The sequence below is a fragment of the Zophobas morio genome, unplaced genomic scaffold, assembly GCF_036711695.1.
Source record: "Zophobas morio isolate AGI-343-1 ecotype UQ-CSIRO unplaced genomic scaffold, CSIRO_AGI_Zmor_V1 ptg000022l, whole genome shotgun sequence".
Classification (NCBI taxonomy): domain Eukaryota; kingdom Metazoa; phylum Arthropoda; class Insecta; order Coleoptera; family Tenebrionidae; genus Zophobas; species Zophobas morio.
In genome coordinates this window covers 2,646,616-2,674,602 of record NW_026972127.1, presented here as the reverse complement: position 1 = coordinate 2,674,602, position 27,987 = coordinate 2,646,616, and the positions used below count along the sequence as shown (strand labels likewise).

General features: G+C 31.4%; 1 protein-coding gene across 1 annotated transcript; it reads left to right on the top strand.

Annotated features, from left to right (window-relative positions):
• Nucleotides 1–541: 541 nt before the first annotated feature.
• On the top strand, nucleotides 542–26,971 carry LOC135133523 (protein spaetzle 5). The gene is made up of 4 exons (XM_064061967.1): nucleotides 542–897; nucleotides 16,640–16,797; nucleotides 24,846–25,547; nucleotides 25,602–26,971. The coding sequence occupies exons 1-4, from the start codon at nucleotides 865–867 to the stop codon at nucleotides 25,768–25,770; spliced, it is 1,062 nt and encodes a 353-aa protein (XP_063918037.1). The 5' UTR covers nucleotides 542–864; the 3' UTR covers nucleotides 25,771–26,971.
• Nucleotides 26,972–27,987: the final 1,016 nt, after the last annotated feature.

Sequence of the window (27,987 nt, the reverse complement as noted above, 5' to 3'; positions counted from 1 at the left end):
AGCTCACTCTCCCCTACAAACAACGTCTAAACATTCAACCTACGAAACAAAACAAACAATACAGGAAAAACTTGAGACATTTCAAAGCACAAAAACACATTTTTTGCTGCAGATTCCGGAGATAACGCTAACTGGAACGTAGTAAAAAATAAACCAAAGAAAAAATATGCAAAGTGATTGGCGGATATGCGAGAAGGATAACGATAAGCTATAAATAAAAGCAGTTCAAAATATAATTACCGAGATGACAAACGCGGAAAAATTCTTGCCTGTTGTGTGACCGGTGGAGAACAACCTTAACAGAATCATAATATAATAAAAGTATATATCGCGTCATAATTAAACCATCTCAAAAAAACTATACCGACAGTAATAAATGCCGCACTTTATTGAAGGTTGTGCTTCCATTAACCCACCCACACCACGTATTCGAGCCAAAACCCTTCCTACTTCACCATCCCACATCCATCACACCTGTAATTGCTCTTAACATCGCGAGAATTTTAACACCTCGGCGCCAAGACCCGAGAAACCGCAAACTTTTACTTTCCATTAACTCCTTATCACCCGTGGTATGTACACATGCCAAAAAAGCAAAATTTTACGTAACGCGGCCGTAGTGCGATTTTTACTCCCAGCAGACTGGGTAGAAACCATAGGTTTAGTGATTACCCATTCACCTGTCACTGTCAGTAGGTCGCCCCATTGTCCCCACCTATTACTCTAATAAGTAGGTTCTTGTATATGTGAGATACTTGTTGGTAGCGCACATGTCGATGCATATTGACCCTTAGCGAAGCTAATCTTTGCCGCAAAACTCCTCGTGTCGGTTCCTCTTTGTTAGTTCTCGTTCCTGGTGAAGTGATGAGTGAAACAAAGCTCCAAATTTTTCTCACAGTAAGTACACTGAAACTTTTCGCGGAAGACCCACTTCTTCAAATATTTGCCCAGTCGAGCACGCTTTTTCCATTAGCGGACGCAAAATCAACAAATTCCGTCTTCTGGATATCGGCAAACAGACAATTAGCGAATTTATCTGGTTTATGTCTTCGCCGGAATTACGCTTTGGCGGGTCGGATTTCAATGGGTCTGTGGGTTCTAATTGGTGTTTGTTTCTGTTAAGGCAAAGGAGGGCATGCAAATTCTTGCTGGGACGGTTTTGGGTTCTGTGGATATTCTATTCCGGACTCATCGTAATTATCACTTTCTAAGCGAGCGTGCTCTCTATTACCCATCGAGAAATTATTGAATTATTGCAAAATGGGGCGCGGTGCGGACGCCCACCGGGTCGGAAGATGGATGGCAATAAATTTTGGCAAGGTTGCTGGGCGAATTTTGGAAATTTATTCAGGATATTCTAATTTGGAGAGTAGAATAAACAATAAACGATACTGCGATAATAACAAGGAATATGAAATTATTATTAGTTAATAAAATTAATTTTTTATTTATTTATTTATATTTCACGATAATTGCATTTCCATTAAAAAACATGGTTACAAAAAATCAGCAATTGCGCCACTTTTAAAGATGGTCGTAATTTTCAACTGTAGCGAAAAAAGCTCGTTTTGAAAACAATTTGTTTTTATTTTTAAAAAAGAGGTTTAAATTTTCTCTAACATCAAAAATTGGATATGAAAAATAATATAGCTTGGAAACAATTTTTGAGTTAAATTAAAAAAAAAACTCAAAATATTAATTTGTCAGTACAAAAGAACTCCAGAAACGGTTTCTTCTCACACTTCTGAAGGAAGGAGAGCGAATTTTGACCATTTTATCGGAATTAGATTAATTAAAACCGCTGAAATTGCAGACAAAAAAAAAAATAAAACTGCCGGTTGTTTACTTTTACTTCTTGTAGTGTCGCCAAAGCTGATAGTGAGCGGATTTCAGTCTTGTTTTTTCCGGCAACAAATTAAGATTTGCAGAACTGGTTTCCCTGTAACATCAAAAGAAATATGAAAATAATCAACAACTTCTTTGCGATTTTTACGAGCTATGAAGAAACCCTAGGAACAAAAATATAAAAAATCATTTTAATAACTGTAGAAAAAATCTTCAAGCGTAAAGTGTCAGCAAGTTTTTTCGAAAATTGCAAGATTGTTTCAGAATTCATTGAAAATGAGTAAAAGGTCCGGATTTGGAAAAAATAATAAAATCTCTCTTGCTGATTTCCAATTTTATTTTACTTTTGTTGTATTATATTAAGTGAGAGTTGCAGAAGAGGTATTTTTGATACTTCCGGAGGACGGAAGATGAATCACAGTTTATAATTTCCTTGTAATTAATTTAATTAAAGAGCTCTGAAAGTCCAAGTAAAAAAACACAAAAAAATAGTAGAGCCGTCAGGCAATTAAGACTTGAAGAACAGGCTTCTACATAACACTAATAGCAATAAAAAATTGGTCTAATATATTAGACAGAAATTAAAGTTACAGTGTTCGTAGCTTTTAAAATACCCTCTTTAAAATTTATGTGGTATATGCTGTATACACTGCTAATATAAAATTTAAAATAATGAATTTCTAGCGTAAAAAATAAAAACGGATTCATAAGCTACAAGTATGAAAGGATGTTATTTCAGGAAATTTTGAATAAACTTATAAATTTGTATATGCATATATTACACAGGTACTTTTTTCGTAATATCACTTTGAAAGTTATTAAAAAAACATTGTGGTTAGAACTCCGTTATTGTTTGTCATACAAAATTGTTTTTGGACTCACTGTAAAGCCCATAAAATGCGCTTGTTTTTAGGTACCTAGACAAAATTAAGTTCATGCCGTCTTAAAAACTTTTTTGTAATTTTCAAAACACCTATTTAAAATTTTTTCAAAAAATCGTGTGTTTAAATCCAATGCTTTTTGAGTGTATGATCAAAATTTCATGGTAGATAACAACGGGATTATACCTACAAAAAAGCAAAGTGTAAAAACCAAAAAAAAAAAAAATTGGTAGATCAAATTTTCTCCTATACTTAAAATCCATTTTTTTTCAATTTATCAATTTATTTATTTAGTGATATTATTGCCTGTGTGATATCATGTCACAGACAAAAGTCGCTTTTAAAAATGGGCTTTGCGAAATACGCGATTTTGAAAGTTAAAAAAAAAGAAAAATATTTTTTCAAAGAGTAATTGATGTAATACATATTTTACGTTGACGCCCATTCTACTAACTTTAAAATGGGTACCGTCCCGTTATCACACTACGTTTCTTACTAAGTGGATTTTAACATAATTTTTTTCAAAAAGTTTGAAATTTTTTTTCAAAAAATTATGTTAATTTTTTTTTTGAAATTGTAAATTAAAATCCAATGTTTCTTGAGTGTATGATCACAATTTCATGATAGATAACTTTGGGATTATACCAACAAAAAAAATTAAAAATGCAAAGTGTAAAAAAAAACAAAAAAATTATTTGGTGGATCAGATTTCATCCATTTTTTCAATCAATTTATTTGTTTAGCAACATTATTACCTACGAAATATCATGGGACCGAAAAAAACGCGTTTTCATACAAAATTATAAATGCGTTTTTCGAAATACAGGATTTTGAAAAAAAAAAAAAAAGATTTTACAAGTTTTAAAATGAGCATCATCTTGTTGTCATAACAATAAAATATAAATAAACAATTATATATCAAGGTGTTATGAATTTTGTAACTAAATTCACACTAAGTTTCTTAATAAACGTTTAAAAAATCTAGATACATGTTTTTAGAATTAATCTTCTACTGAGCACTCACTGATAAAAATATAAAATACAAAAATTAAAAACATGTGTTCAAAATTAATGTTTAGATTTCAAAAGAAATGATCCTTAAATAACATTTACTATGCAAAATATTTTTTGGTGTACCACGGCTATTGATGTTGCTTTTGAAGTCACTTGAAAGAATTTTGGGGACCCCCTATGTTTTTTTAAGTAGCTTGAAAGAATTTCGGAGACTCCCTGTGGATGTGGATATTGTTTTTGAAGTAATTTGAAAGAATCCCCGGGACCACTTATGTTTTGTTTTTGAAGTAATTTGAAAAAATTTCCGGGACCACTTGTGTTTTGTTTTTGAAGTAGTTTCAAAGAATCTCGGGCACTTTTTGTGTTTTTTTAAGTAATTTGAAAGAATCTCCGGGACCCATTATGTTTTTTTTTTAAAGTACTTTAAAAGAATCTCGGGGGGACTTCCTGTATATTTTGTTTTTGAAGTAATTTGAAAGAATCTCCGAGATCCCTTACGTTTTGTTTTTGAAGTAGATTGAAAGAATCTCGCGAACTTCTTGTGTTTTTTTTTGAGGTAATTTGAAAAAATTTCGGGAACCTCTCGTGGGTTTTTTTGAAGTAATTTGAAAGAATTTTGGAGACCCCCTGTGTTTTTTAAGTAGCTTGAAAGAATTTTGGAGACTCCCTGTGGATATTGTTTTTGAAGTAATTTGAAAGATTCTCTGGGATCCCTCATGTTTTGTTTTTGAAGTAGTTTCAAAGAATGTCGGACATATTTTGTGCTTTTTTAAGTAAGTTGAAAGAATTTTCGGGACCACTTATGTTTTTTTTTGAAGTACTTCGTAAGAATCTCGGGAGGACTTCCTGTATATTTTGTTTTTGAAGTAATTTGAAGGAATCTTCGGGATCCCTTACGTTTTGTTTTTGAAGTAATTTGAAAAAATTTCCGGGACCACTTGTGTTTTGTTTTTGAAGTAGTTTCAAAGAATCTCGGGCACTTTTTGTGTTTTTTTAAGTAATTTGAAAGAATCTCCGGGACCCATTATGGTTTTTTTTAAAGTACTTTAAAAGAATCTCGGGGGGACTTCCTGTATATTTTGTTTTTGAAGTAATTTGAAAGAATCTCCGAGATCCCTTACGTTTTGTTTTTGAAGTATATTGAAAGAATCTCGCGAACTTCTTGTGTTTTTTTTTTGAGGTAATTTGAAAGAATTTTGGAGACCCCCTGTGTTTTTTTAAGTAGTTTGAAAGAATTTTGGAGACTCCCTGTGGATATTGTTTTTGAAGTAATTTGAAAGATTCTCTGGGATCCCTCATGTTTTGTTTTTGAAGTAGTTTCAAAGAATGTCGGACATCTTTTGTGCTTTTTTAAGTAATTTGAAAGAATCTTCGGGACCACTTATGTTTTTTTTTTGAAGTACTTCGTAAGAATCTCGGGAGGACTTCCTGTATATTTTGTTTTTGAAGTAATTTGAAAGAATCTCCGGGATCCCTTACATTTTGTTTTTGAAGTAGCTTGAAAGAATCTCGCGGACTTCTTGTGTGTTTTTTTTTGAGGTAATTAGAAAGAATCTCGGGAACCTCCTGTGGGTTTTATTTTTGAAGTAATTTTAAAGAATTTTGGGGACCCCCTGTGTTTTTTTAAGTAGCTTGAGAGAATTTTGGAGACTCCCTGTGGATATTGTTTTTGAAGTAATTTGAAAGATTCTCGGGGATCCCTTATGTTTTGTTTTTGAAGTAATGTGAAAGAATTTCCGGGACCACTTGTGTTTTGTTTTTGAAGTAATTTGAAAAAATCTCCGGGACCACTTGTGTTTTGTTTTTGAAGTAGTTTCAAAGAATCTTGGGCACCTTTTGTGTTTTTTTAAGTAATTTGAAAAAATCCCTGGGACCCCTTATGGTTTTTTTTTTGAAGTAATTTGAAAGAATCTCGAGGGAACTTCCTGTATATTTTGTTTTTGAAGTAATTTGAAAGAATCTCCGGGATTCTTTACGTTTTGTTTTTGAAGTAGTTTGAAAGAATCTCGCGGACTTCTTGTGTTTTTTTTTAAGGTAATTTGAAAGAATCTCGGGAACCTCCTGTGGGTTTTGTTTTCGAAGTAATTTGAAAGAATTTTGGGGACCACTTGTGTCTTGTTTTAAGTAGTTTGAAAGAATCTCGGGGACCTCTCGTGTTTTTTTGAAGTAATTTGAAAGAATCTCGCGGTCCATTGTGGGTTTTGTTTTTGACGCAATTTGAAAAAATCTCGGGGACTTCTTGTGTTTTTCTTTTGAAATATCTTGAAAGAATCTCGAGGGATGTTCCTGTGGATTTTGTTTTCGAAGTAATTTGAAAGAATTTTGGGGACATCCTGTGTTTTTTTAAGTAGCTTGAAAGAATTTTGGAGATTCCCTGTGGGTTTTGTCTTAGAAGCATTTTGAAAGAATATCGGGGACCTTGCTGTTTTGGTTTTTTGAAGTAGTTTTAAACAATCCCGGAGAGTCCTTGCGGATCTTGTTTTTGCAGTAATTTCCAAGAATCTCGAGGACATTCTGTGGTTTTTTTCTTCTTTGAAATAGATTGAAAGAATATCGGGGACTCCCTGTGGATCTTGTTTTTGAAGTAATTTGAATTATATATTTTTATACATTTTAAATAGGTACTTTTTTCGTAATGTCAGTTTGAATGTTTGTCATACGAAATTGTTCTGGACTCATTTTAAAGCCCATAAAATATGCTTGTTTTTAGATACTGACACAGGAATTGTAAAGACAAAATTAAGTTCACGTCGAATTGAAAACTTTTTTTTAATTGTTCAAAACAAGTATTTAAATTTTCAAAAAAAAAAAATATTATTACCTATGTGATATCATGGGACAAAAAAAATCGCTTTTTAATATAAAATTAAAAATGCGTTTTTCGGAATACGCTATTTTAAAAGTCAAAATAAGGAAAAATATTTTTTAAAAAAGTAATTCATGCTATATATTTTATATTAACGCCAATATTAAGAGCTTTATATGTCAAGATGTTATGAATTTTGTACTAAATTCATACTACGTTCTTTACTAAACGTTTAAGAATTCTTAAAACATGTTTTTAGAAAAATTCAATTACCCTCACACTCAGCACTCACTGATAAAAATATAAAATACATAAATTAAAAACACAAGATTTCGAAATTAATTTTTAACACAACAAAACACAACCGTTCCGGAAAATTCCCGATTTTCAGAACGGTTGTGTTTTTTTTAAGTAGTTTGAAAGCATCTCGGGAACTCCCTATCGATCTTGTTTTTGAAGTAGTTTGAAAAAAATTTGAGGACTTCCTGTGGATTTTATTTTTGAAGTATTTTGAACCAATCTCGGGCGTTTTTTATGTCTTGTTTTGGAAGTAATTTGAAACAATCTCCGGCACCACTTGTGTTTTGTTTTTTAAGTAGTTTGAAAGAATCTCAGGGACTCCCTGTGGGTCTTCTTTTTGAAGTAATTTAAAGAATTTCGGGAATAATTATGTTTTGGATTTGAAGTAATTTGAAAGAATCTCGGGTATCATTCGTGTTTTGATTTGGAAGTAGTTCGACAGAATCTCGGGGACGCCCTACGGATCTTATTTTTGAAGTAGAAAAAGCAAAAAACGTAAAAACACTCAGTTTCAAAATGTAGAAAAGATCTTGAGAGAACCTCGAACATTCCTTTCGTTCTAAAACAATAAAAGTATCATTTTGTATTTTGGATACAGATAGCAATATTTTTTTTACGAGATTGGAAATAATTTTTAGTACTTTTCCTTTTACACTTGTTTGCTTCATTTTTAGCTCGTTACTGTGTGGGAATTAATACTTATTGCGCCCTTTATCTTATTTTATTTCTTCCTTTCTCTTTTACCTATTGACATGACAAACATCAATTGATTAGAAGTGCCTCTGAAACCAATTTATTTAGCTACAACTACGTATTTCTTGCCTGTTACGAAGGTTGCAATCTCCATAATGCAACCATTAGTGTGATAACGTTGTAGACTGAGAGGGTGATATTGTTTTACCTAGTGTTGCTTGTCAATTAAAATTTTTTTATGAACGATTTTTTTTATTTAAAAAATTAACAATTCTTTACTACCCAGAGAGAGTGGCCTGGAATGACTGATAGTTATAGATTATGAGTCATATTTACAGCGAAAACTTTCTCCGAATTCTCAAATTGGAACAATGGGAATTTTGCCCCTTAATAAAAATACAGTTGCCAAAAGATTACCAAAACTTGACTCACTGGATAATTCAGAGTAAAAGTAAATCAACATCCACAATACAAACGACGGATAATAAAATTTTATGTCAGACAGCGTGGAATAATTGAATTAATTCACGACGTAGCTAATTTATCAATGCAATACTTACTACTAGAGTAATGTTGATTGGTCATATTGTATAATAAATAACGTTGCGTCGGCTGCAAACTGCATATTTGCTTTACTTTTTATTGAGTTAAAAAGAAGTGGGTTAAAATGTAATAATAACGTACATTAATTCGATCGGTTTTAAAAAAATTCAATAAGAGTAAATTTCTAACGTAAATTATTTTTAAAACATGACGCTATATCTCAAACTGACGTCAGTTCTGGTTCAGCAAAATTAAGCATTGTTTGCAAACTACTTCAGGAACATTACCTTCGTTTTACCAAAACCAGTAATTTCTGTTTCATTGTAAATTAGGTGAATGTCAATATGAATCAAAACTGGAAGTGCTCGTTTAATTGTGTTTTAACAACTTATTTTGAAACTTGTTCAATGATTTTTTAATCGTTTTTGATTTATCTCTGACAAGGTAAATTATTTCAAAATAGGAATTTTTTAAGAAGTGTTTAAAGCACGAGAAATAAATTTTTAATAAACAATTATATTTAATAACGTTTGTAATAAATATATTAATAACACTAATCATTACGTTGCGGTGTTCCCAGAATTTCTGGTCTGAGATAATCTTTAAAATAACTCGCTTCGCACATTCGTTGTTTTTCTGTCAAAACGATTAAAAAAAAAAAAGAATAATATTACTGAAGCTGAACCAATACAATTAATAATGAGATGTAAATTTCTCTATAGTGTGATATTTTAATGGATTTTGTACGATAAACCTTAAAATAAAAACCGACGTTAGAGAACGAATGATAATGCAGTTGCATTAGTGCAATCAGACACTGCTTTTGTTTCAAAGCATTGTTCCATGACCACCTAGCACATTTTTTTTTCAAGTTTAGAGGGTATTTAATAAAAAAAAGTGAGTAATTTAATTACCTACTTTTTATTTTAATGGTTGTTGCGACTCGTGAATAAAGCAACAATTACCAGTCGGAAAACCGTCTTCCTTTTTTATGACAGATGATTTATCCTCCAATTTTTGATTGAAGACTTGGATATCCCGACCGTGTCAACAACACAACAATGTCGATTTGCGTCATAAACTCAATCTTTTGTTGCTTTTTGGTTCCGCAACCATGGGAACACTTTATCCAATGGGTGTTTTGACCATTCACGTTGGCACGTATGTGGAGTATGCAAAAAATGCGCTCATTAAACGTCCGCAACACATTTATCACGCTATCTTTATGACCATACCTGGCCGGATTTGCATAAAGACAATAAATTTCAAAGAACCCCGCCTAAGCTTAATTACCGCAACACAATCATAATACAGAGAACAGAAGCAGGAAGTCTGTATCTTTCGCCTCCTGCTGCGAAAAATTGTGACAGGCGATACGTCAATATGTAAATGTTTGCACCAGTTTTGCCCGTTGCGTAGAACATTTTTTCTAAGGCGACAATAGTAGGAAGCAGGAAGTGTAGCAATTTGTTCGCAGCTAATTAACCTTAACCTTGCAAAACGGCGGTTTAATTGAGAAATTACATAACGATTGCGTACGGAATTTTAATGAAAATTCGCCAAATTTAAAATTCTCGGATCGCGCTAAAAGAAAGCTAATTTATTATTTCCAAGTACGGTTCATTGTTTTATGAGTTTATAGTGGGTGTTTGCCTTTTGGAAATCCCCTAAACACTTTCACTGGCTTTCTTTTCGTCTGTTCATACATAAAACGGTGATTTTTTTAATCGATAATCCGGCGAATTTTAATGGCTGTTTAACATAACGCAACGCATTCCATACAAAGTGTTTTTGTAGAATTCCGAAATTGTAGCATGGTTTGTTTGTTTGATGACACGCTGTTGCATAAAGCATCCACTTTCTAAAAGGGTCTTTGGGAAACGAAGATTTTTTACGCAACGCTTTCTATCAAAGCAAACTGTTTAATAAAAACATTTATCATAAATATTGCGGTGAGGAAATAGTGGTTTGTGTACAATGAATAATGCAAATCAAACACCCACTAGATGCCAAATTTGAGGCGGCGAGGAAGCGGCTAGCCGGAGTAGGGGAGACGAGGAAAAGAAAAATATTAAGTATAACTTATTTGGAATAAATTTTAGCCGAATTCGGCGAAAACATTCCGGACGTCAGCTGACTGATGGGTTGCGTCACGAATTTGCATTTTTTGACAATAATTAAAATTATTTTCGCGTTAAATGTGGCATTTTCATTTTCATGGTGATCGAGATTGGAAGTTCTGGGTTTGTATTGTTTATAATTTTGATAGAACTGACGTAATGGGAAATATTTTAGCGAGATTAGTGAGTTATGAAACGAGCCTCAAACAATGAAATGTCAATATAATAAAATATAAAATAATGCAGATGTTGTGTTTCGGTCGAGAATTTATGGCTTTAAATGGTAAAAGTTCTGCGGGTATGCAGATTATCCAAAAATGCATGCATCGAGTAGAGGAAAATAATAAAAAAGCTAATTTTGAAAAACAGATTTATTTCTGATTATAAATAATTGTGTGGGTATTTTCGGATTAATATAACAGTTTTTTCTAAAATTAATTTGTAGTAAAGAGATTTTGAAATTGTCAAGCACAGTGTTCTATTAAATATTTTGACAAAATTATGAATCTGATCGACAGGTTAGAATTATTTCTGCATTGAAAAAAAAAAAAAAAAATTCTGTTCACATTCAAGCCATTAACTTTTTTTTCTGAAAATCCGTCTTGGAATTTTTTCAAGTGCTTTTACCATGAAAATTATATAAGTTTGGTGTATTTTAAGGTTTATTGTATTTCAGTTAATACTATTTATAAAATACAGGGTGTTCTATATGAGTATACTAGTTGAAAATTATATCTTCTATAAACACTCTATATATTAAACTAATATATTGGTAAAATATTGACACACAAATGTCAACAATAATCTTGCTGCAATTTTTTGTAAATTTTGCTTTCTTTCAATATTTTTCACTTGGCAACGTCGCAACAGGATTTAAAAAATAAAATGTGTTTGTAAAGACCAAGAAAATCAGGCCTTATATAAATATATAGGGTGTTCTATTTAAAAAACTAAGTTGTTTGTTGTACTCTTTGTCTAGCATACACTAAACTTATTTTCAACTATCCAGAGTGTTCTATGCTTGGACCATAACATACAGCTAGTTTTAATTGAAAAACCCTATGTATTTTTACATACTCCGACTCATTATAGGTTTTATAACATAGCTTCCTTTTGAAATTCCGATATTAAATTATTGTTTTATTCCTACTTTTTGCATTTTTTTAGCCAATGCAACGGGTTACAAAAAATCACAATAGGGTTATTTTTTATAAACACTCTATATACTAAAATTCAGTTTTCTTGACTCTACAACAAAACTTATAACTTCGTAAATTTATTTATAAAACATTGAAACGCAGATGTCAAAATTAACTTTGATGCAATTTTTGCAAATTTTACTTTTTTCAAAATTTTGTGTAAAATTAGAATCACTTGGCAACGTCGCAACTGGATTTCAAAAATTAAATATATTTGTAGAGGTCAAGAAGATCAAGTTTTGTATAAATATATAGTGTTCTATTTAAAAGATTAAGGTGTTTGTTGCACTTATATACAGGGTGAGTCACTAATTCTGTCGTTCTTTATATCTCCTTAGTTATCAGAAACATAGTAAAAGTTAAATAAAGACAAGGATACACTAAAATTATGTTCAGTTTTACAGAGTGTTCTGATTTTGAAGTATAACATATAGTTAGTTTTTTAAATGAAAAACCCTATATATTTTTACATATTCTGATAGGTTTTATAACTATAGCTGATTTTTGAAATTTCGATATTGCCACATTATTTCTACTTTTTGGAATTTTTTAGCCAATGCAAAAGTTCATAAAAAAATCACAATAAGGTTATTTTTTATGAACACTCTATATACTAAAGTTCAATTTTCTTGACACTACAACCTTTGTGAATTTATTTATAAAATGTTGGTACACAGATGTCAAAAATAACCTTGTTGGAATTTTTGCAAATTTTACTTTTTTCAAAATTTTGTACAAACTTAGAATCACTTGGCAACGTCGCAACTTGATTTAAAAAATAAAATATATTTGTAGAGGTCAAGAAGATCAAGTTTTGTATAAATATATAGAGTGTTCTATTTAAAAGATTAAGGTGTTTGTTGCACTTATATACACGGTGAGTCACTAATTCTGTCGTTCTTTATATCTCCTTAGTTATCAGAAATATATTAAAAGTTAAAGAATAAAGACAAGGAAACACCAAAATTATGTTCAGTTTTACAGAGTGTTCTGTTTTTGAAGCATAACATATAGTTAGTTTTTTAAATGGAAAACCCTATATATTTTTACATACTCTGATAGGTTTTATAACTATAGCTGATTTTTCAAATTCCGATGTTAAATTGCCACATTATTTCTACTTTTTGGAATTTTCTAGCCAATGCAAAAGTTCACAAAAAAATCACAATAAGGTTATTTTTTATGAACAGTCTATATACTAAAGTTCAATTTTCTTGACACTACAACCTTTGTGAATTTATTTATAAAATGTTGGTACACAGATGTCAAAAATAACCTTGTTGGAATTTTTGCAAATTTTACTTTTTTCAAAATTGTGTACAAACTTAGAATCACTTGGCAACGTCGCAACTGGATTTAAAAAATAAAATATATTTGTAGAGGTCAAGAAGATCAAGTTTTGTATAAATATATAGAGTGTTCTATTTAAAAGATTAAGGTGTTTGTTGCACTTATATACATGGTGAGTCACTAATTCTGTCGTTCTTTATATCTCCTTAGTTATCAGAAATATATTAAAAGTTAAAGAATAAAGATAAGGAAACACCAAAATTATGTTCAGTTTTACAGAGTGTTCTGTTTTTGAAGCATAACATATAGTTAGTTTTTTAAATGGAAAACCCTATATATTTTTACATACTCTGATAGGTTTCATAACTATAGCTGATTTTTGAAATTCCGATGTTAAATTGCCATATTATTTCTACTTTTTGGAATTTTCTAGCCAATGCAAAAGTTCACAAAAAAATCACAATAAGGTTATTTTTATGAACAGTCTATATATTAAAGTTCAATTTTCTTGACTCTACAACCTTTGTGAATTTATTTATAAAATGTTGGTACACAGATGTCAAAAATAAGTTTGTTGGAATTTTTGCAAATTTTACTTTTTTCAAAATTTTGTACAAACTTAGAATCACTTGGCAACGTCGCAACTGGATTTAAAAAATAAAATATATTTGTAGAGGTCAAGAAGATCAAGTTTTGTATAAATGCATAGTGTTCTATTTAAAAGATTAAGGTGTTTATTGCACTTATATACAGGGTGAGTCACTAATTCTCTCGTTCTTTATATTTCCTTAGTTATCAGAAATATAGTAAAAGTAAAAGTTAAACAATAAAGACAAGGATACACTAAAATTATGTTCAGTTTTACAGAGTGTTCTGTTTTTGAAGCATAACATATAGTTAGTTTTTTAAATGGAAAACCCTATATATTTTTACATACTCTGATAGGTTTTATAACTATAGCTGATTTTTGAAATTCCGATGTTAAATTGCCACTTTATTTCTACTTTTTGGAATTTTTTAGCCAATGCAAAAGTTCACAAAAAAATCACAATAAGGTTATTTTTTATGAACACTCTATATACTAAAGTTCAATTTTCTTGACACTACAACCTTTGTGAATTTATTTATAAAATGTTGGTACACAGATGTCAAAAATAACCTTGTTGGAATTTTTGCAAATTTTACTTTTTTCAAAATTGTGTACAAACTTAGAATCACTTGGCAACGTCGCAACTGGATTTAAAAAATAAAATATATTTGTAGAGGTCAAGAAGATCAAGTTTTGTATAAATATATAGAGTGTTCTATTTAAAAGATTAAGGTGTTTGTTGCACTTATATACATGGTGAGTCACTAATTCTGTCGTTCTTTATATCTCCTTAGTTATCAGAAATATATTAAAAGTTAAAGAATAAAGATAAGGAAACACCAAAATTATGTTCAGTTTTACAGAGTGTTCTGTTTTTGAAGCATAACATATAGTTAGTTTTTTAAATGGAAAACCCTATATATTTTTACATACTCTGATAGGTTTCATAACTATAGCTGATTTTTGAAATTCCGATGTTAAATTGCCATATTATTTCTACTTTTTGGAATTTTCTAGCCAATGCAAAAGTTCACAAAAAAATCACAATAAGGTTATTTTTATGAACAGTCTATATATTAAAGTTCAATTTTCTTGACTCTACAACCTTTGTGAATTTATTTATAAAATGTTGGTACACAGATGTCAAAAATAAGTTTGTTGGAATTTTTGCAAATTTTACTTTTTTCAAAATTTTGTACAAACTTAGAATCACTTGGCAACGTCGCAACTGGATTTAAAAAATAAAATATATTTGTAGAGGTCAAGAAGATCAAGTTTTGTATAAATGCATAGTGTTCTATTTAAAAGATTAAGGTGTTTATTGCACTTATATACAGGGTGAGTCACTAATTCTCTCGTTCTTTATATTTCCTTAGTTATCAGAAATATAGTAAAAGTAAAAGTTAAACAATAAAGACAAGGATACACTAAAATTATGTTCAGTTTTACAGAGTGTTCTGTTTTTGAAGCATAACATATAGTTAGTTTTTTAAATGGAAAACCCTATATATTTTTACATACTCTGATAGGTTTTATAACTATAGCTGATTTTTGAAATTCCGATGTTAAATTGCCACTTTATTTCTACTTTTTGGAATTTTTTAGCCAATGCAAAAGTTCACAAAAAAATCACAATAAGGTTATTTTTTATGAACACTCTATATACTAAAGTTCAATTTTCTTGACACTACAACCTTTGTGAATTTATTTATAAAATGTTGGTACACAGATGTCAAAAATAACTTTGTTGGAATTTTTGCAAATTTTACTTTTTTCAAAATTTTGTACAAACTTAGAATCACTTGGCAACGTCGCAACTGGATTTAAAAAATAAAATATATTTGTAGAGGTCAAGAAGATCAAGTTTTGTATAAATATATAGAGTGTTCTATTTAAAAGATTAAGGTGTTTGTTGCACTTACATACACGGTGAGTCACTAATTCTGTCGTTCTTTATATCTCTATATCTCCTTAGTTATCAGAAATATAGAAAAAGTTGAAGAATAAAGACATAGTTGTTTGACAAGTGTACAGTAAAATTATTTTCAACTTTACAGAGTGTTCTGTTTTTGAAGCATAATGTTCAGCTAGTTTTATTAATCATATACCCTATATATTTTGCAGCCAATACAATTCACAATAAATCTAAATACGGTTATTTTTATAGACACTCTATATACTAAAGTTCAATTTTCTTGACAATACTGTTTTTATTATTTTTTTTTTTTTTGAAATTTTAATATAAACTAATTTACAGATAAATCGTAACTTAAATTTCGATTTTTGTGGATTTAATAACCTATTAAATTAAACAATCAACCTCAATTATTAGCGGGAAAACAATATTTTTAATAGCAGCTTTAACGTGTAAAAGTTGGTGTTCCGCTCCATAGCAACAACGGACAGAAAGCAGACTTTAAGCTACCGGCGCGTTTATCACAAAATAACTAGCAAACTAATTCTGAATATGATTTTACTTTTCCAGTGTAAAAATTGATGGTTAATAAGTAATTTAAAATTTCCGTGACGCTGTTTTTCTATTGATCAGTTTTAATTAATGTATTCTGTTGTACAAAAGGGCATCCTTGAAGTTTTCAATTTTGTGAACGTCAGTAATTAAAATCCAATCAAAAATAAATCATCAAGGTCCATAAAACCTGTAGAATTTGTAAATTTTTAACGAGCAGGTGTGTGTGTTCAAAAAATGACCGCCCGATACCACGTTCTTTTTAATCACCCAATTCATTTAAGTGCCTCTTAATCAGAATAAAAACAATATTTATGCACAGTAATTAATAATATAAAATTCCGCGCACATTTTTCTCTAGAAATCAGCTCTCCGCGAAGTCCATTTCTCGTCGTGCACACGCGATTTCGTCCGCGCTTTGGTGAAATTCCCAGAACCCACCATCCCAATTCTCGGAACATGTCCCCTGATTCACGAACTTTCATTAACCTTCTGAACCAAAGAACGTGCAAAATTCCGAGAAACGCATATCTAATCCAGGCATCTCGCAAAAAGTCGCCCTTGCTCTCAGCTATCGGATGAATGCTATAAATAGGAAATGGGTTCTGCACTATTGAAGGATTTCCTACCACTTACAATGACTAGACACAAAAAATCGAACAATTAGCTCTGATGACATTCTTAAACTGACAATCGATTAGTTAAAGTGAAGGTGATTTATTAATTTTTTTTGAGAGCGTTGACGAACGCGTAATTGGAATTGGATGCCGGGGACGCTTTGACAAATTATTTTGTTGGAGGCGGCGATTGGGTAGGATTAATAAGTGGAAGGTTTTTTCATTTATCATCGCTGAAATGTCAATGATTTCTGAACAATTCCGTGAAATTGCAGGTATGCGTTTGTTTGGTATTAAGATCGAGGGGTCATTCGTACTGCACGAGCAGCTATGGGAGGGAAATTTGCAGTTTTCTGCCCGCAGCGCCGGGGAAAACGCCGCCCTGCGCCCTGCCGGGGCTGACGTACTGTGAACACCCGCATCATTATCCAGGGTAAGCTTTTGCAGAGTTTATTTTTCAGGTTTTGACATTTTAGTTGATTTGTAGAAGAGTTTGTGAATTTTAGTACTTTGAAAAATATTTTCGGTTTTTTTCTTCTAACTTCTAACTTGTAATCACCCTGTATGTTAGTCGCTTTCGCAATGTTGATTTCTTAGTCCAATTTAAACCAATGACGTTTACAAAATTTAATATTTAATTAAAATTTAATATTAATTAAAATTCTCAAAATTAATATATACATTTTTTTTTTAAATGTGGCCACTGTTGCCAGAATAACAGTCACCCTACTTTGAAGGTAACCAATTGGAAACATTTACTTCTCGAACGAAGTATTGCAACAGGGTTTAAACATTTTCACGGAATCTAAAGAGCCCTAGTGTTTTTTTTTTTTTAAGTGACAGAATCTTCGGTTCTCTTGGCGTTTTGTTTTTGAAAGTTTGAACAAATTTTTGGGTCTTTTGTATAAGTTTTAAGAGTGTCAAAGAATCTTCCGGGTCTCTGATGGTTTGTTTTTGAAAGATTTACAAAGAATCTTGATGGCCCTTGGTCTCTTTTTTTTTGAAAGATTTTTACAGAATCTGAGGAACCGTAGTTTTTTTTTTAACTCACAGATTTTTCGGCGCCCTTGATGTTTTATTTTTAAAATAGTTTGAAAACAATTTGGGAGCCTTTAAGTAGTGTCTCTTTTTTCAAGAGCGTGAAACATTTTTCGGCAATTCTTGTTTTTTTAAGATTTTGAAAAAACTTGAGCCCTAGTGTCTTCTTTTTAAAGGTTGTAAAAGAGTTTTGAGAACCCTTGGTATTTTACTTTTGCAAACATCTGAAACATCCTCTGAACCCTGAAAATGCTTTGTTTTGAAATAGTTTGCAAACAATCTTAAGGATCCTTTTTTTTTGAAAGATTTTTAAAGAATCTTCATGATCCCTGAATTTTGTACTTAAAAAATCTTCAAAGAATTTTGACTATTGTTCTTTTTTAAGAATGGGAATGGAAACCCTTTGTATTTCACATTTTAAACATTTGAAAAAAAATCTCTGGACCCTTGATTCCTCTATTTTGAAAAAGTTTGAATAAAACAAAAGGGCGTTTAGTGTCTTTTTATGTAAAGAATCTGAAAGAATCTTGAAAACTTTGAGTGTTGAATTGAAGAAAAAAATGGAATAATTCTCTGGGCCCCTGATATTTTGTTTATTATTGAAATAATCTATATACTACTTTTTAAAGAATGTGAAAGAGTTTTGGAGACCTCTAGTATTTTACTTTTGAGAGTATTTGAAAAGATTTTGTGGATCTCTGATTGCTTTGTTTTGAAAGAGTTTGGAAAAAATCTTAAGGGTCCTAAATGTTTTTTTAAATGACAGAATCTTTATCCTTGTGTTTTTTTTTTGAAAGGTTTTTAAAGAATCTTCATCGTTCCTGAGTTTTGTTTTTGAAAAACCTTCAAAGAATTTTGACGGCTTTTGGCCGTTTTTTTTTTAACATTTTAACATAATTTGAAGATCCCTATAGTTTTTTTTAACAATGTGAAAGCGTTTTAGAAACCCCCTAGTATTTTACATTTTAAACATTTGAAAACATTCTCTAGACCCCTGATTGCCCTATTTTGAAAAAAATTCAAAGGATCTTTAGTGTATTTTTATTTAAAGAACGTGAAAGTCTTGAAAACCCCAAAATTTTTATATAAAAAAAAAAAATTGGAACAATTCTCTGGGCCCCTGATATTTTGTTTATTGTTGAAATAAACTTTAGAATATTTTTAAAGATTCTGAAAAAATCTTTAGAACTCACAGTGGTTTTGTTTTTGCAAGAATTGAAAAAATCTTGGGCACTTGGAGTACTCTGTGATTGAAAGAGTTTTAAAGAATTTTCGGGGTATCTAGTGTTTTGTTTAGAAAGAATTTCAAAGAGTCTTGGCTACCTTTAGTTTCTTTTTTTGAAAGTGTTTGAAAAAACTTGGAGGACTTTTGGTGTTTTTTTAAACATCTTCAAAGAATCTTGTAGGCCCTTGGGCTCTTTGTTTTTGAAAGATTTTGATTGAATCTAAGAGGCCTTAGTGTTTTTTTAACCTGACAAAATCAGAAGTCTTAATGTTTCGTTTTTGAAAGAGTTTGAAGTGATTTTGGGGGCCTCTGGTGTCTAATTTTTAAAGAGTATGGAAGATCGTACCTAGTGTTTTGTTTCTGAAAATTTCAAAAAATTTTGACGGCTTTGGTTTTTTTTTCGGAAGAAGTTCAATTTTGTTTTTTTTTAAGTGAAAGAGTTTTGTGAACCTCTAATATTTTCCTTTTGAAAACAATTGAAAACATTTTCTGGACCCCTGATTGCTCTGTTTTAATAGAGTTTGAAAAAATGTAAAGAGCCTTTAGTGTCTTTTTATTTAAAGAATGTGAAAGAGCCTTGAAAATCCCTAATGCCTTTTTGAAAAAAGAAAAATGGGGGTGACTGGTGTTCTGTCTAGAAAAATTTTTAAAGTGTCTTGGCGTCCTCTACTTTCCTTTTTTGAAAGTGTTTGAAAAAACCTTGGTGCTTTTTCTTTTAAATGACAGAATAAGTCCTTTGGGGCTTTTTTTTTGATAGATCTTCAAAGAATCCTTGGAGTCCTTGGTCTTTTATTTTTGAAAGATTTCGATAGAATCTAAGACGCCTTAGTGTTTTTTAACCGACAGAATTATCGGTGGCCTTGATTTCTTGTTTTTGAAAAAGTCTGAAATAATTTTGGAAGCTTCTGGTGTCTAATGTTCAAAGATGTGGAAAAATGTTTATGATCGTCCGTGGAGTTTTGTTTCAGAAAGACTTAAAAAAAAATTTCGACGGCCCTTGGTCTTTTTTTTTTGGAAATTTTTAACAGAATCTGGGGAGTTACATTTTTTATATATTTTTTTAATAAGAAAGAGTTTTGTAGACCCCTAATAGTATACCTTTGAAGATATTTGAAAAGATTTTCTGGATCCATGGTTGCTCTGTTTTGAAAGAGATTGAAAAAATCTTAAGAGTCTTTTTATTTAAAGAATGTGAAAGAGTTTTGAAAACCCTGAGTATCTTATTAAAAAAAATGGAACTAAGTACTCTTCGTGTCTAGAATTTAAAAAAATCTTGGCGACTTTTCATTTGTTTTTTTGAAAGTTTTTAAAAGAGCCTGAGGGGCCTTTAGTGTTTTTTCTTTTAAATAACAGAATTTTTGTACCTTTGGTGTGCTATTTTTGATAAAACTCCAAAGAATCCTTGGATACCTTTGGTATTATTATTGTTGAAAGATTTTGATAGAATCTAAGAGACCTTAGTATTTTTCAGATGACGCTCTTGGTCTTTTTTTCGGAAGATTTTGACAGATTTTGGGGAGTTCTATTTTTTTTAACTGAAAGAGTTTTGTAGAGCCCTAGTATTTTACTTTTGAAGACATTTGAAAACATTTTCTGGCTTCCCTAATTGCTCTGTTTTGAAAGAATTTGAAAAATGTAAAGAGCCTTTAGTGTCTTTTTATTTAAAGAATGTGAAAAAGCCTTGAGAACTCCAAGTGTCTTTTGGAAAAAAAAATTGTTTTGTTTTTTCAAGAATTTTAAAAAATCTTGGGTACTTCGAGTATTTTGTTTAGAAAGAATTTCAAAGAATCTTGGCGACCTTTCACCCGTTTTTTGAAAGTGTTTAAAAGAGCCTTTAGTGTCTTTTTATTTAAAGAATGTGAAAGAGCCTTGAAAACCCCTAATGTCTTTTTGAAAAAAGAAAAATGGGGGTGTCTGGTGTTCTGTTTAGAAAATTTTTTAAAGTGTCTTGGCGACCTCTAGTTTCCTTTTTTTGAAAGTGTTTGAAAAAACCTTGGTGTTTTTTGTTTTAAATGACAGAAAAAAAACCTTTGGGGTTTTGTTTTTGAAAGAATTTCAAAGAATCCTTGGAGGCTCTTAGTCTCTTTATTTTTGACAGATTTTGATAGAATCTAAGAGGCCTTAGTGTTTTTTAACTGACAGAATCATCGGTGGCCTTGATCTTGTTTTTGAAAGAGTATGAAATAATTTTGGAAGCCTCTGGTGTCTAATGTTTAAAGAGGTGGAAAAATATTTACGATCGTCCGTAGAGTTTTGTTTCAGAAAAACTTTTAAAAAGTCTTGACGGCCTTTGCTGTTTTTTTTTTGGAAAATTTTAACAGAATTTGAGGAGTTCTATTTTCTATTTTTTTTTTAACATGAAAGAGTTTTGTAGACCCCTAATAGTTTACCTTTGAAGACATTTGAAAAGATTTTCTGGAACCATGATTGCTCTGTTTTGAAAGAGGTTGAAGAAATCTTAAGGGTTCTTGCTATCTTTTTATTCAAAGAATGTGAAAGAGTTTTGAAAACCTTAAGTGTCTTATTAAAAAAAATGGAACTACTCTTAGTGTCTAGAATTTCAAAGAATTTTGGCGAACTTTGACCGGTTTTTTGAAAGTGTTTGAAAGAGCCCAAGGGGCCTTTAGTGTTTTTTCATTTAAAGAGAATTTTTGTACCTTTAGTGTATTATTTTTGAAAGAACTCCAAAGAATTCTTGGAGACCTTTGGTATTATTATTTTTGAAAGATTTTGATAGAATCTAAGAGGCCTTAGTATTTTTCAGATGACGCCCTTGGTCTTTTTTTTTTGGAGATTTTGACAGATTTTGGGGAGTTCTATTTTTTTGAACTAAAAGAGCCCTAATATTTTACTTTTGAAGACATTTGAAAAGATTTTCTCGATCCGTGATTGCTCTGTTTTAAAAGAATTTGAAAAAATGTAAAGAGCCTTTAGTGTCTTTTTATTTAAAGAATGTGAAAGAGCCTTGAAAACTCCAAGTGTCTTTTGGAAAAAAAAATTGTTTTGTTTTTTCAAGAATTTTAAAAAATCTTGGGTACTTGGAGTATTTTGTTTAGAAAGAAGTTCAGAGAATCTTGGCGACCTTTGATCTGTTTTTTTTTTAAAGTGTTTAAAAGAGCCCGAGGGGCCTTTGGTGTTTTTTTTAAATAACAGAATTTTTATACCTTTGGTGTGTTATTTTTAAAAGACTGATAGAATCTACGAGGTTTTAGTGTTTTTCAGCTAACAGAATTTTCGGTGAACTTGATGTTTTATTTTATAAAGAGTTTGAAATAATTTTGGGGACCTCTGATGTCTAATTTTTAAAGAGTGTGGAAGAATCTTCATGGTTGTTCCTGGTGTTTTGTTTTAGAGCGATTGCAAACAATCTTGACGGCCTTGGTCTTTTTTTTGGAAGATTTTGACTCAGTCTTGGAAGTTCTGTTTCCTTTTTTTTAATGAAAGAATTTTGTAAAGATCTAATAATTTTATTTACTTTTGAAGATATTTGAAAACATTTTTTGGATCCCTGATAGTTCTATTTTGAACGAGTTTGAAAAAAAAGAGCCTTTAGTGCCCTTTTATTTAAAAAATGTGAAAAGGTCTTGAAAACCCCAAGTGTCTTATTGAAAAAAAAAAAAAATAGAACAATTCTCTGGGCCCCTGATATTTTGCTTATTGTTGAAATAATCTTTAAATTATGTTCTAAAAAGAATGTGAAAAAATCTTGACACCTCACAATGGTTTTGTTTTTGCAAGAATTTGGAAAAAGTCTTGAGTACTTTGAATGTTTGGTTTTTGAAATGGTTTTAAAGAAGCTTCGGGGTGTCTGGTGTTTTGTTTAGAAAGATTTTCAAAGAGTCTTGGTGACCTTTAGTTCCTTTTTTGAAAGTGTTTGAAAGAGCCTTGGAATCTTTTTCTTTTAAATGACAGAATATTTGTACTTTTGGTGTTTTCTGTTTTGTTTTTGAAAGATCTTCAAAGAATCTTGGAGGCACTTGGCATTTTTATTTTTTAAAGATTTTGATAAAATCTCAGGGGCTCTATGTTTTTTAATTGACAGAATCTTCCGTGGACAAATAATTTTGGAGCCTCTAATGTCTAATTTTCAAAGAGTGTGGAAAAATCTTCATGGTTGCTCCTGGTGTTTTGTTTCTGAAAGACTATTAAAAAAACTTGATGGCCCTTGGTCTTTTTTTTTAAGATTTTGACAGAACCTGAGAAGTTCTATTTTCTTCCTCTAATATTTTACTTTAGAAGACATTTGACACGATTTTTTGGATGCCTGATTGCTTTATTTTGAATGAGTTTGAGGATCCTTAGTGTCTTTTTATTTAAGGAATGTGAAAGAGTTTTGAAAACCCTAAGTGTCTCATTAAAAAAAATATATATGGAACAATTCTCTGACTTCTTGATATTTTTTTGTTGAAATAATCTTTTCACCATTTTTTAAAGAATGTAGAAAACATTTGAGAACTGGCAGTGATTTTGTTTTTGAAAGAATTTTTAAAAATCTTGGGCACTTCGCTTGTTTTGTTTTGAGAGTTCTAAAGACTCTTCGGGGTGTCTGGTGTTTTGTTTAGAAATAATTTCAAAGAATCTTGACGACCATTGGTTTCTTTTTTTAAACCTATAGTTTTCTAGATGTTTTATTTTTGGAAAAGTATGAAAAAAAATTGGAGGTTCCTAGTGCCTATTTTTTGAAGAATTTGTAAAAAATCGAAAGGGTTCTTGGTGTATTTTTATTTAAAAATTATGAAAGAATCGTGAAAACCAAAAGTGTCTTATTAAAAAAATGAAACAATTCTCTAGGTCCCTGGTATTTTGTTTATTGTCAAAATAACCCCTGGACCACTTTTTTAAAGATTGTGAAATAATTTTGGTAATTTCTGATATTTTATTTTGAAAAAAAAAAAAAAATCTCTGGGCTCCTGATGCTTTGTTTTGAAAGAGGTGAGGACCAGTACTGACTTATGAATAAAAAAACTTGAAACAATCCTTTAGACTCCTGATATTTTTAGATACATATTTTAAAGAATGTGAACGAAACTTGAGAGGCCATGGTTTATTTTTGAGAAAATTTAAAAAAACTTTAGGCGCTTTTTGTTTCTTCTTTTTGAAAGAATTTGAAAAAATCTTAGGGGGCCTTGGTGTCTTTCTACTTAAAAAATGTGAAAGGATCTTGAAGACCTCTATTGTTTCATTAAGAAAAATTGAAACAATCGTCTGGATCCATGACATTTTGCTTAGTGTTGAAATATCTTTAGATACATGTTTAAAAAAATGTGAAAGGTTACTAAGTATCCACGGTGATTTATTTTTTAAAAAATTTGAAAAAATCTTGGGCACACTTATTTTTGAAAGAGTTTTAAAGAATCGTGGTGACCTTTGATGTCTTCTGTTTAAAATAGTTTCGAAGAATTTAGAGAGTTCCCAGTATCTTTTTTTTTCCAAAGAATGTTACAAAATTTTCGGGGCCCCTTGTTTTTTGTTGCTGAAATAGTTTGAATGAATTTTGGGGACCTCTTGTACCTCCACAGTACGAAGAAATAGGTTTCCCGTTTCCGTCTGTCTGTCTGTCTGTCTGTCTGTCTGCCGTCCCGGATTTTTAGATAATCTTAGGGACCCTAGGTATTTTTTTTTTAAATATGAAAGAATCTCCGGAACTCAGTCCAATTTTTGAAAAATTTTGAAAAATTCTTTGACCCCTGATATTTGGTTTTTGAAAGAGTTTGAAAGACTCTTAGGGTCTTCTACTGTCTTTTTCTAAAGAATATAAAAGAGCCCTGAACACTTCTATTGTCTTATTTAAAAACAAAAATCAAAACATTCATCTGAACTCCTGATACTGAATAACTTCAGACCACGTTTTTTGGTTTTGGGACCACTTCATGATTTTCCTTTATTCTATGAAAATACCTACTTTCCCACACTTTGATTACTCTTAAGTAACAACTAGTTGTTAATTTGGCGTTGTTTAAATTTGCACTTTTTTCATTGTCTTGTGCAACTACAAAGATAATTCCTTTAATTAAAGTGTACACACATTTGCGAACTCTGTTTGACATACTTTTGGGGAAAATACTAAAGATTAAACTGTAGATGGATATTTTACAAAGCCAAACCTGACCTGACCTGTCCCGACCTGATCTGACCTGACCTGACCTGATATGTCATAACCGGAAAAATGTACAATTTCAGCATCAGTTGCAACTCTTGTGACCTTTATTTTGTTTCAGCCAAAGAATCCAATACCTAATCCAAAAATGGCGCTTCGACCACTCCACCACCCTCATCGATGAATCCAAAGAAGACTTCACCTCCTACTACTACCCACCCCCTTCGTACAAATACGGCCCCAGCAACACCATCAAACCCGAAAACTTCTACCCAGAACCCATCTACATCCCCAAACCCAACTACGTCTTTGACCAAAGCTCCCGCGTAGGAAACACCTACATCCCCCCGCAACCCCCCGTCAACTACAACACAACCCAGCTCTTCACCGGCTACCCCGACCGAAGACACCCCCAAACCAGAATAGAAAACTACAAATACTCCAACGACATCCCCCCAAGCACCTCCCCTAGAGACACCTACGGCCCCCCAAACCTGTACACGTCTCTGTCTTTACCCCAAACCAACCCCTACATAAAAGTCTGGAACAGAAAAGACGAAAACAAATTCGGGAAAGCGGTTTTGATCCGCCGGAAGAGATCCACTCACTTGAGGAAACTCAAGTCGATAAATTTTGCGAATAGTACTGTGCATGAACGAACGAAGCGGCAAAGCGCTTTGACTGGTCAGACTCTCTGCGAGACCCGCTCTCAGTTCATCATGCCCCGAGCCGCTTTGAACAACAAAGGCAACTGGATGTACGTTGTCAACATGCCGGAATTAGATAACAGGTTTACTCAACTCGTCAAAAGTGAAACTTGTGCGTAAGTATTGTGTGTTTTGGTAAATTTTGTGCAAACTAAGAGGTTTTTATTTAGGTCGCAGACCTGCAGCGGGCTTTGCAGTCTTCCTGTCGGCTACGCTTCCCGGTGCGAGCAGAAGTACGTCCAGAAGAGGCTCGTCGCTTTGGAGGGGGCCGGGAGCGAGCTCTACACCGACGTGTTCTGGTTTCCTAGTTGTTGTGTGTGCACGATTTCGAACGGTTAGGTCTTTGCGCAGTCAGTAGGTCCAATTTTGTAATTTTAGTAGTTCTTGTGTTCATTTAATTGCAATTTCAAAATCTAGGTTGAGGCAATGGGACATTTTTCATGTAAATGATAAGTTCCTATTAGCTATAAATTCGCTCTGTCTATTATTGTTGTGTGATTATGTAATTATACGTGTAAAAACGTTGTGGCTAATTTCAAATTACTATCATTATCTGTTGTGGGCCAATGCTATTAGCACGTATTTCATTATTAATTGTGAAATCTTTGTTCGATAAAGGAAAATTCGTGTTTATAGGTTGTGTTTTGATGACCGTTGACTTTTTAGCTGTTGGGGGCTTCGTGCACACGATTTTGGCAACGATGATCAAAATTTCCGAATAAATTGGCGAATTTATAAGATTTTTTTATGTGTTCAAGTTTATTTTGGAATAAAACTATTATCAGAAACAGAATTCTTTATATGATATAACAATATGAGGGCAATGCAATAAGACTGTTAATAAAGATGGCATGTGTAAATAAATAATACTTCTATATTGTTCACAGGTAAGGTGTGATCAACAAAAACGTCTTCACACGGGCGTTTTATTGATCCCACCTTATTTTCCTAATCTGTATAAATAAATATATATGTGTATCTATATCGTTTTAAGATTCCTTTTATGTGTATGCTTTTTTGATTTATGTTTAATCTATTGCTGTGTTTTGTGTTTAGTAGTATATATTATTAATTATACTTATTATTGTATTATAGCCTAGGAATTTTTTTCACATCTTATGGGAAATATCTCTAGGTTTTTGTCTTATGTTAAGTTCGGTAAGAGCAAGAGCTAATAATCCAAAACATGGTAGATAGTAGCCCTCACTATTCATTTACTTAATTTATTTCGGTCACACTGTAGTTATTACATAGTGATTTAGATTAGAAAAAATTAAATCTCTTTTGCTATCTATACTAGTGCACGTAGAGTGACATTTAAATAGAATTATTATTTGATTTTCAAATCTTTACACGTTATATAAAACTTACAACTTTAATATGCAATTCATATTTGGCAGTGTTCCAAGATTATAGTTAGAATTAGTTCCAAGGTATGTGATGTACAGCATAATCTAGACAACTTAATAATAACAATAAACTTCAAGACAGATGGTGTTTAACAAACTGTGTGGTTTGAAATTAAGATAAATAAATCATTCCACCAATATATCAGTGTTATTTACACCTTCCTGGAGTAAGATTAGGGCACAATATTGTTATAATCCTGTAAATCTCTGTTCAATTTTTGTTTCCAATAACGCATTTTAATCGTTGGATATTCTTTCAGTTTTACTTATGTGCACAGTTGGTTGCATATCCAAAGAAGTTCTGTCATGTAGAATAATTATTTACGTAGTGGCCACATTATTGTTACAATATAATCTGTAACAATAAGTATTATTATGTCGATTTGTACTTTTCTTAAATTTTGTAGAATAACAAAATGTCGCATAGAAGGTTTGTGGAAAATATTTTGAAGAGGACCTTAATCTTCGAAATTACTGAAGTCATTCCTTTAATATTGTCACGAAGATGGTAAAAAGTGGCTACCAAAAACTGACGACGTAATCTAAAAGTTTTGACAAGCAAATGTTTCGTCTAGAAATAAAAGATCTTTGGTTAGATATTAACTCAAACATGAATGGTTGCATAAAATACAGGGGGTTTAATTTAACTCATTTCTTTTAAATAAATTTTGCTGTTGACGTTGACGTTTCTTTTGGAGCTGAAAATTGTCATTTATAAACTCCGTTGCCAAGTTGCCGTTGATCTGCCAAGTTTTAACTTTCTTGTTGTCGAAATAAGTCACCACATATTAAGAAAAAAAGGCAAAATGTAGCCCCGCCCACCCGCCCTATCTCAATTGTGATAATTTTTTTATTTGTCGTGAGCCAAGAGGGCGGAGCTTAACTGCAAAATCCTTATTTCTCTACGAAAAACTAAAAACATGTGTTTGACTATCGTGCTGTTCAAAGAATGCTATGTATATTAAGAAAAAAATAAAGCCAAAGAATTCTCAATTGTGATGAAGTTTTCATTCGTTGTCAGATCGAGAGGCGGGGCTTAATTGTAAGATCCATATTTGTCTAAAAAATCCACCATTTTAAACATGTTTTAAGTTTCTTGATCTGAAAAAACGACCACGTATATTAAGGAAAAATGCAAAATATAAGC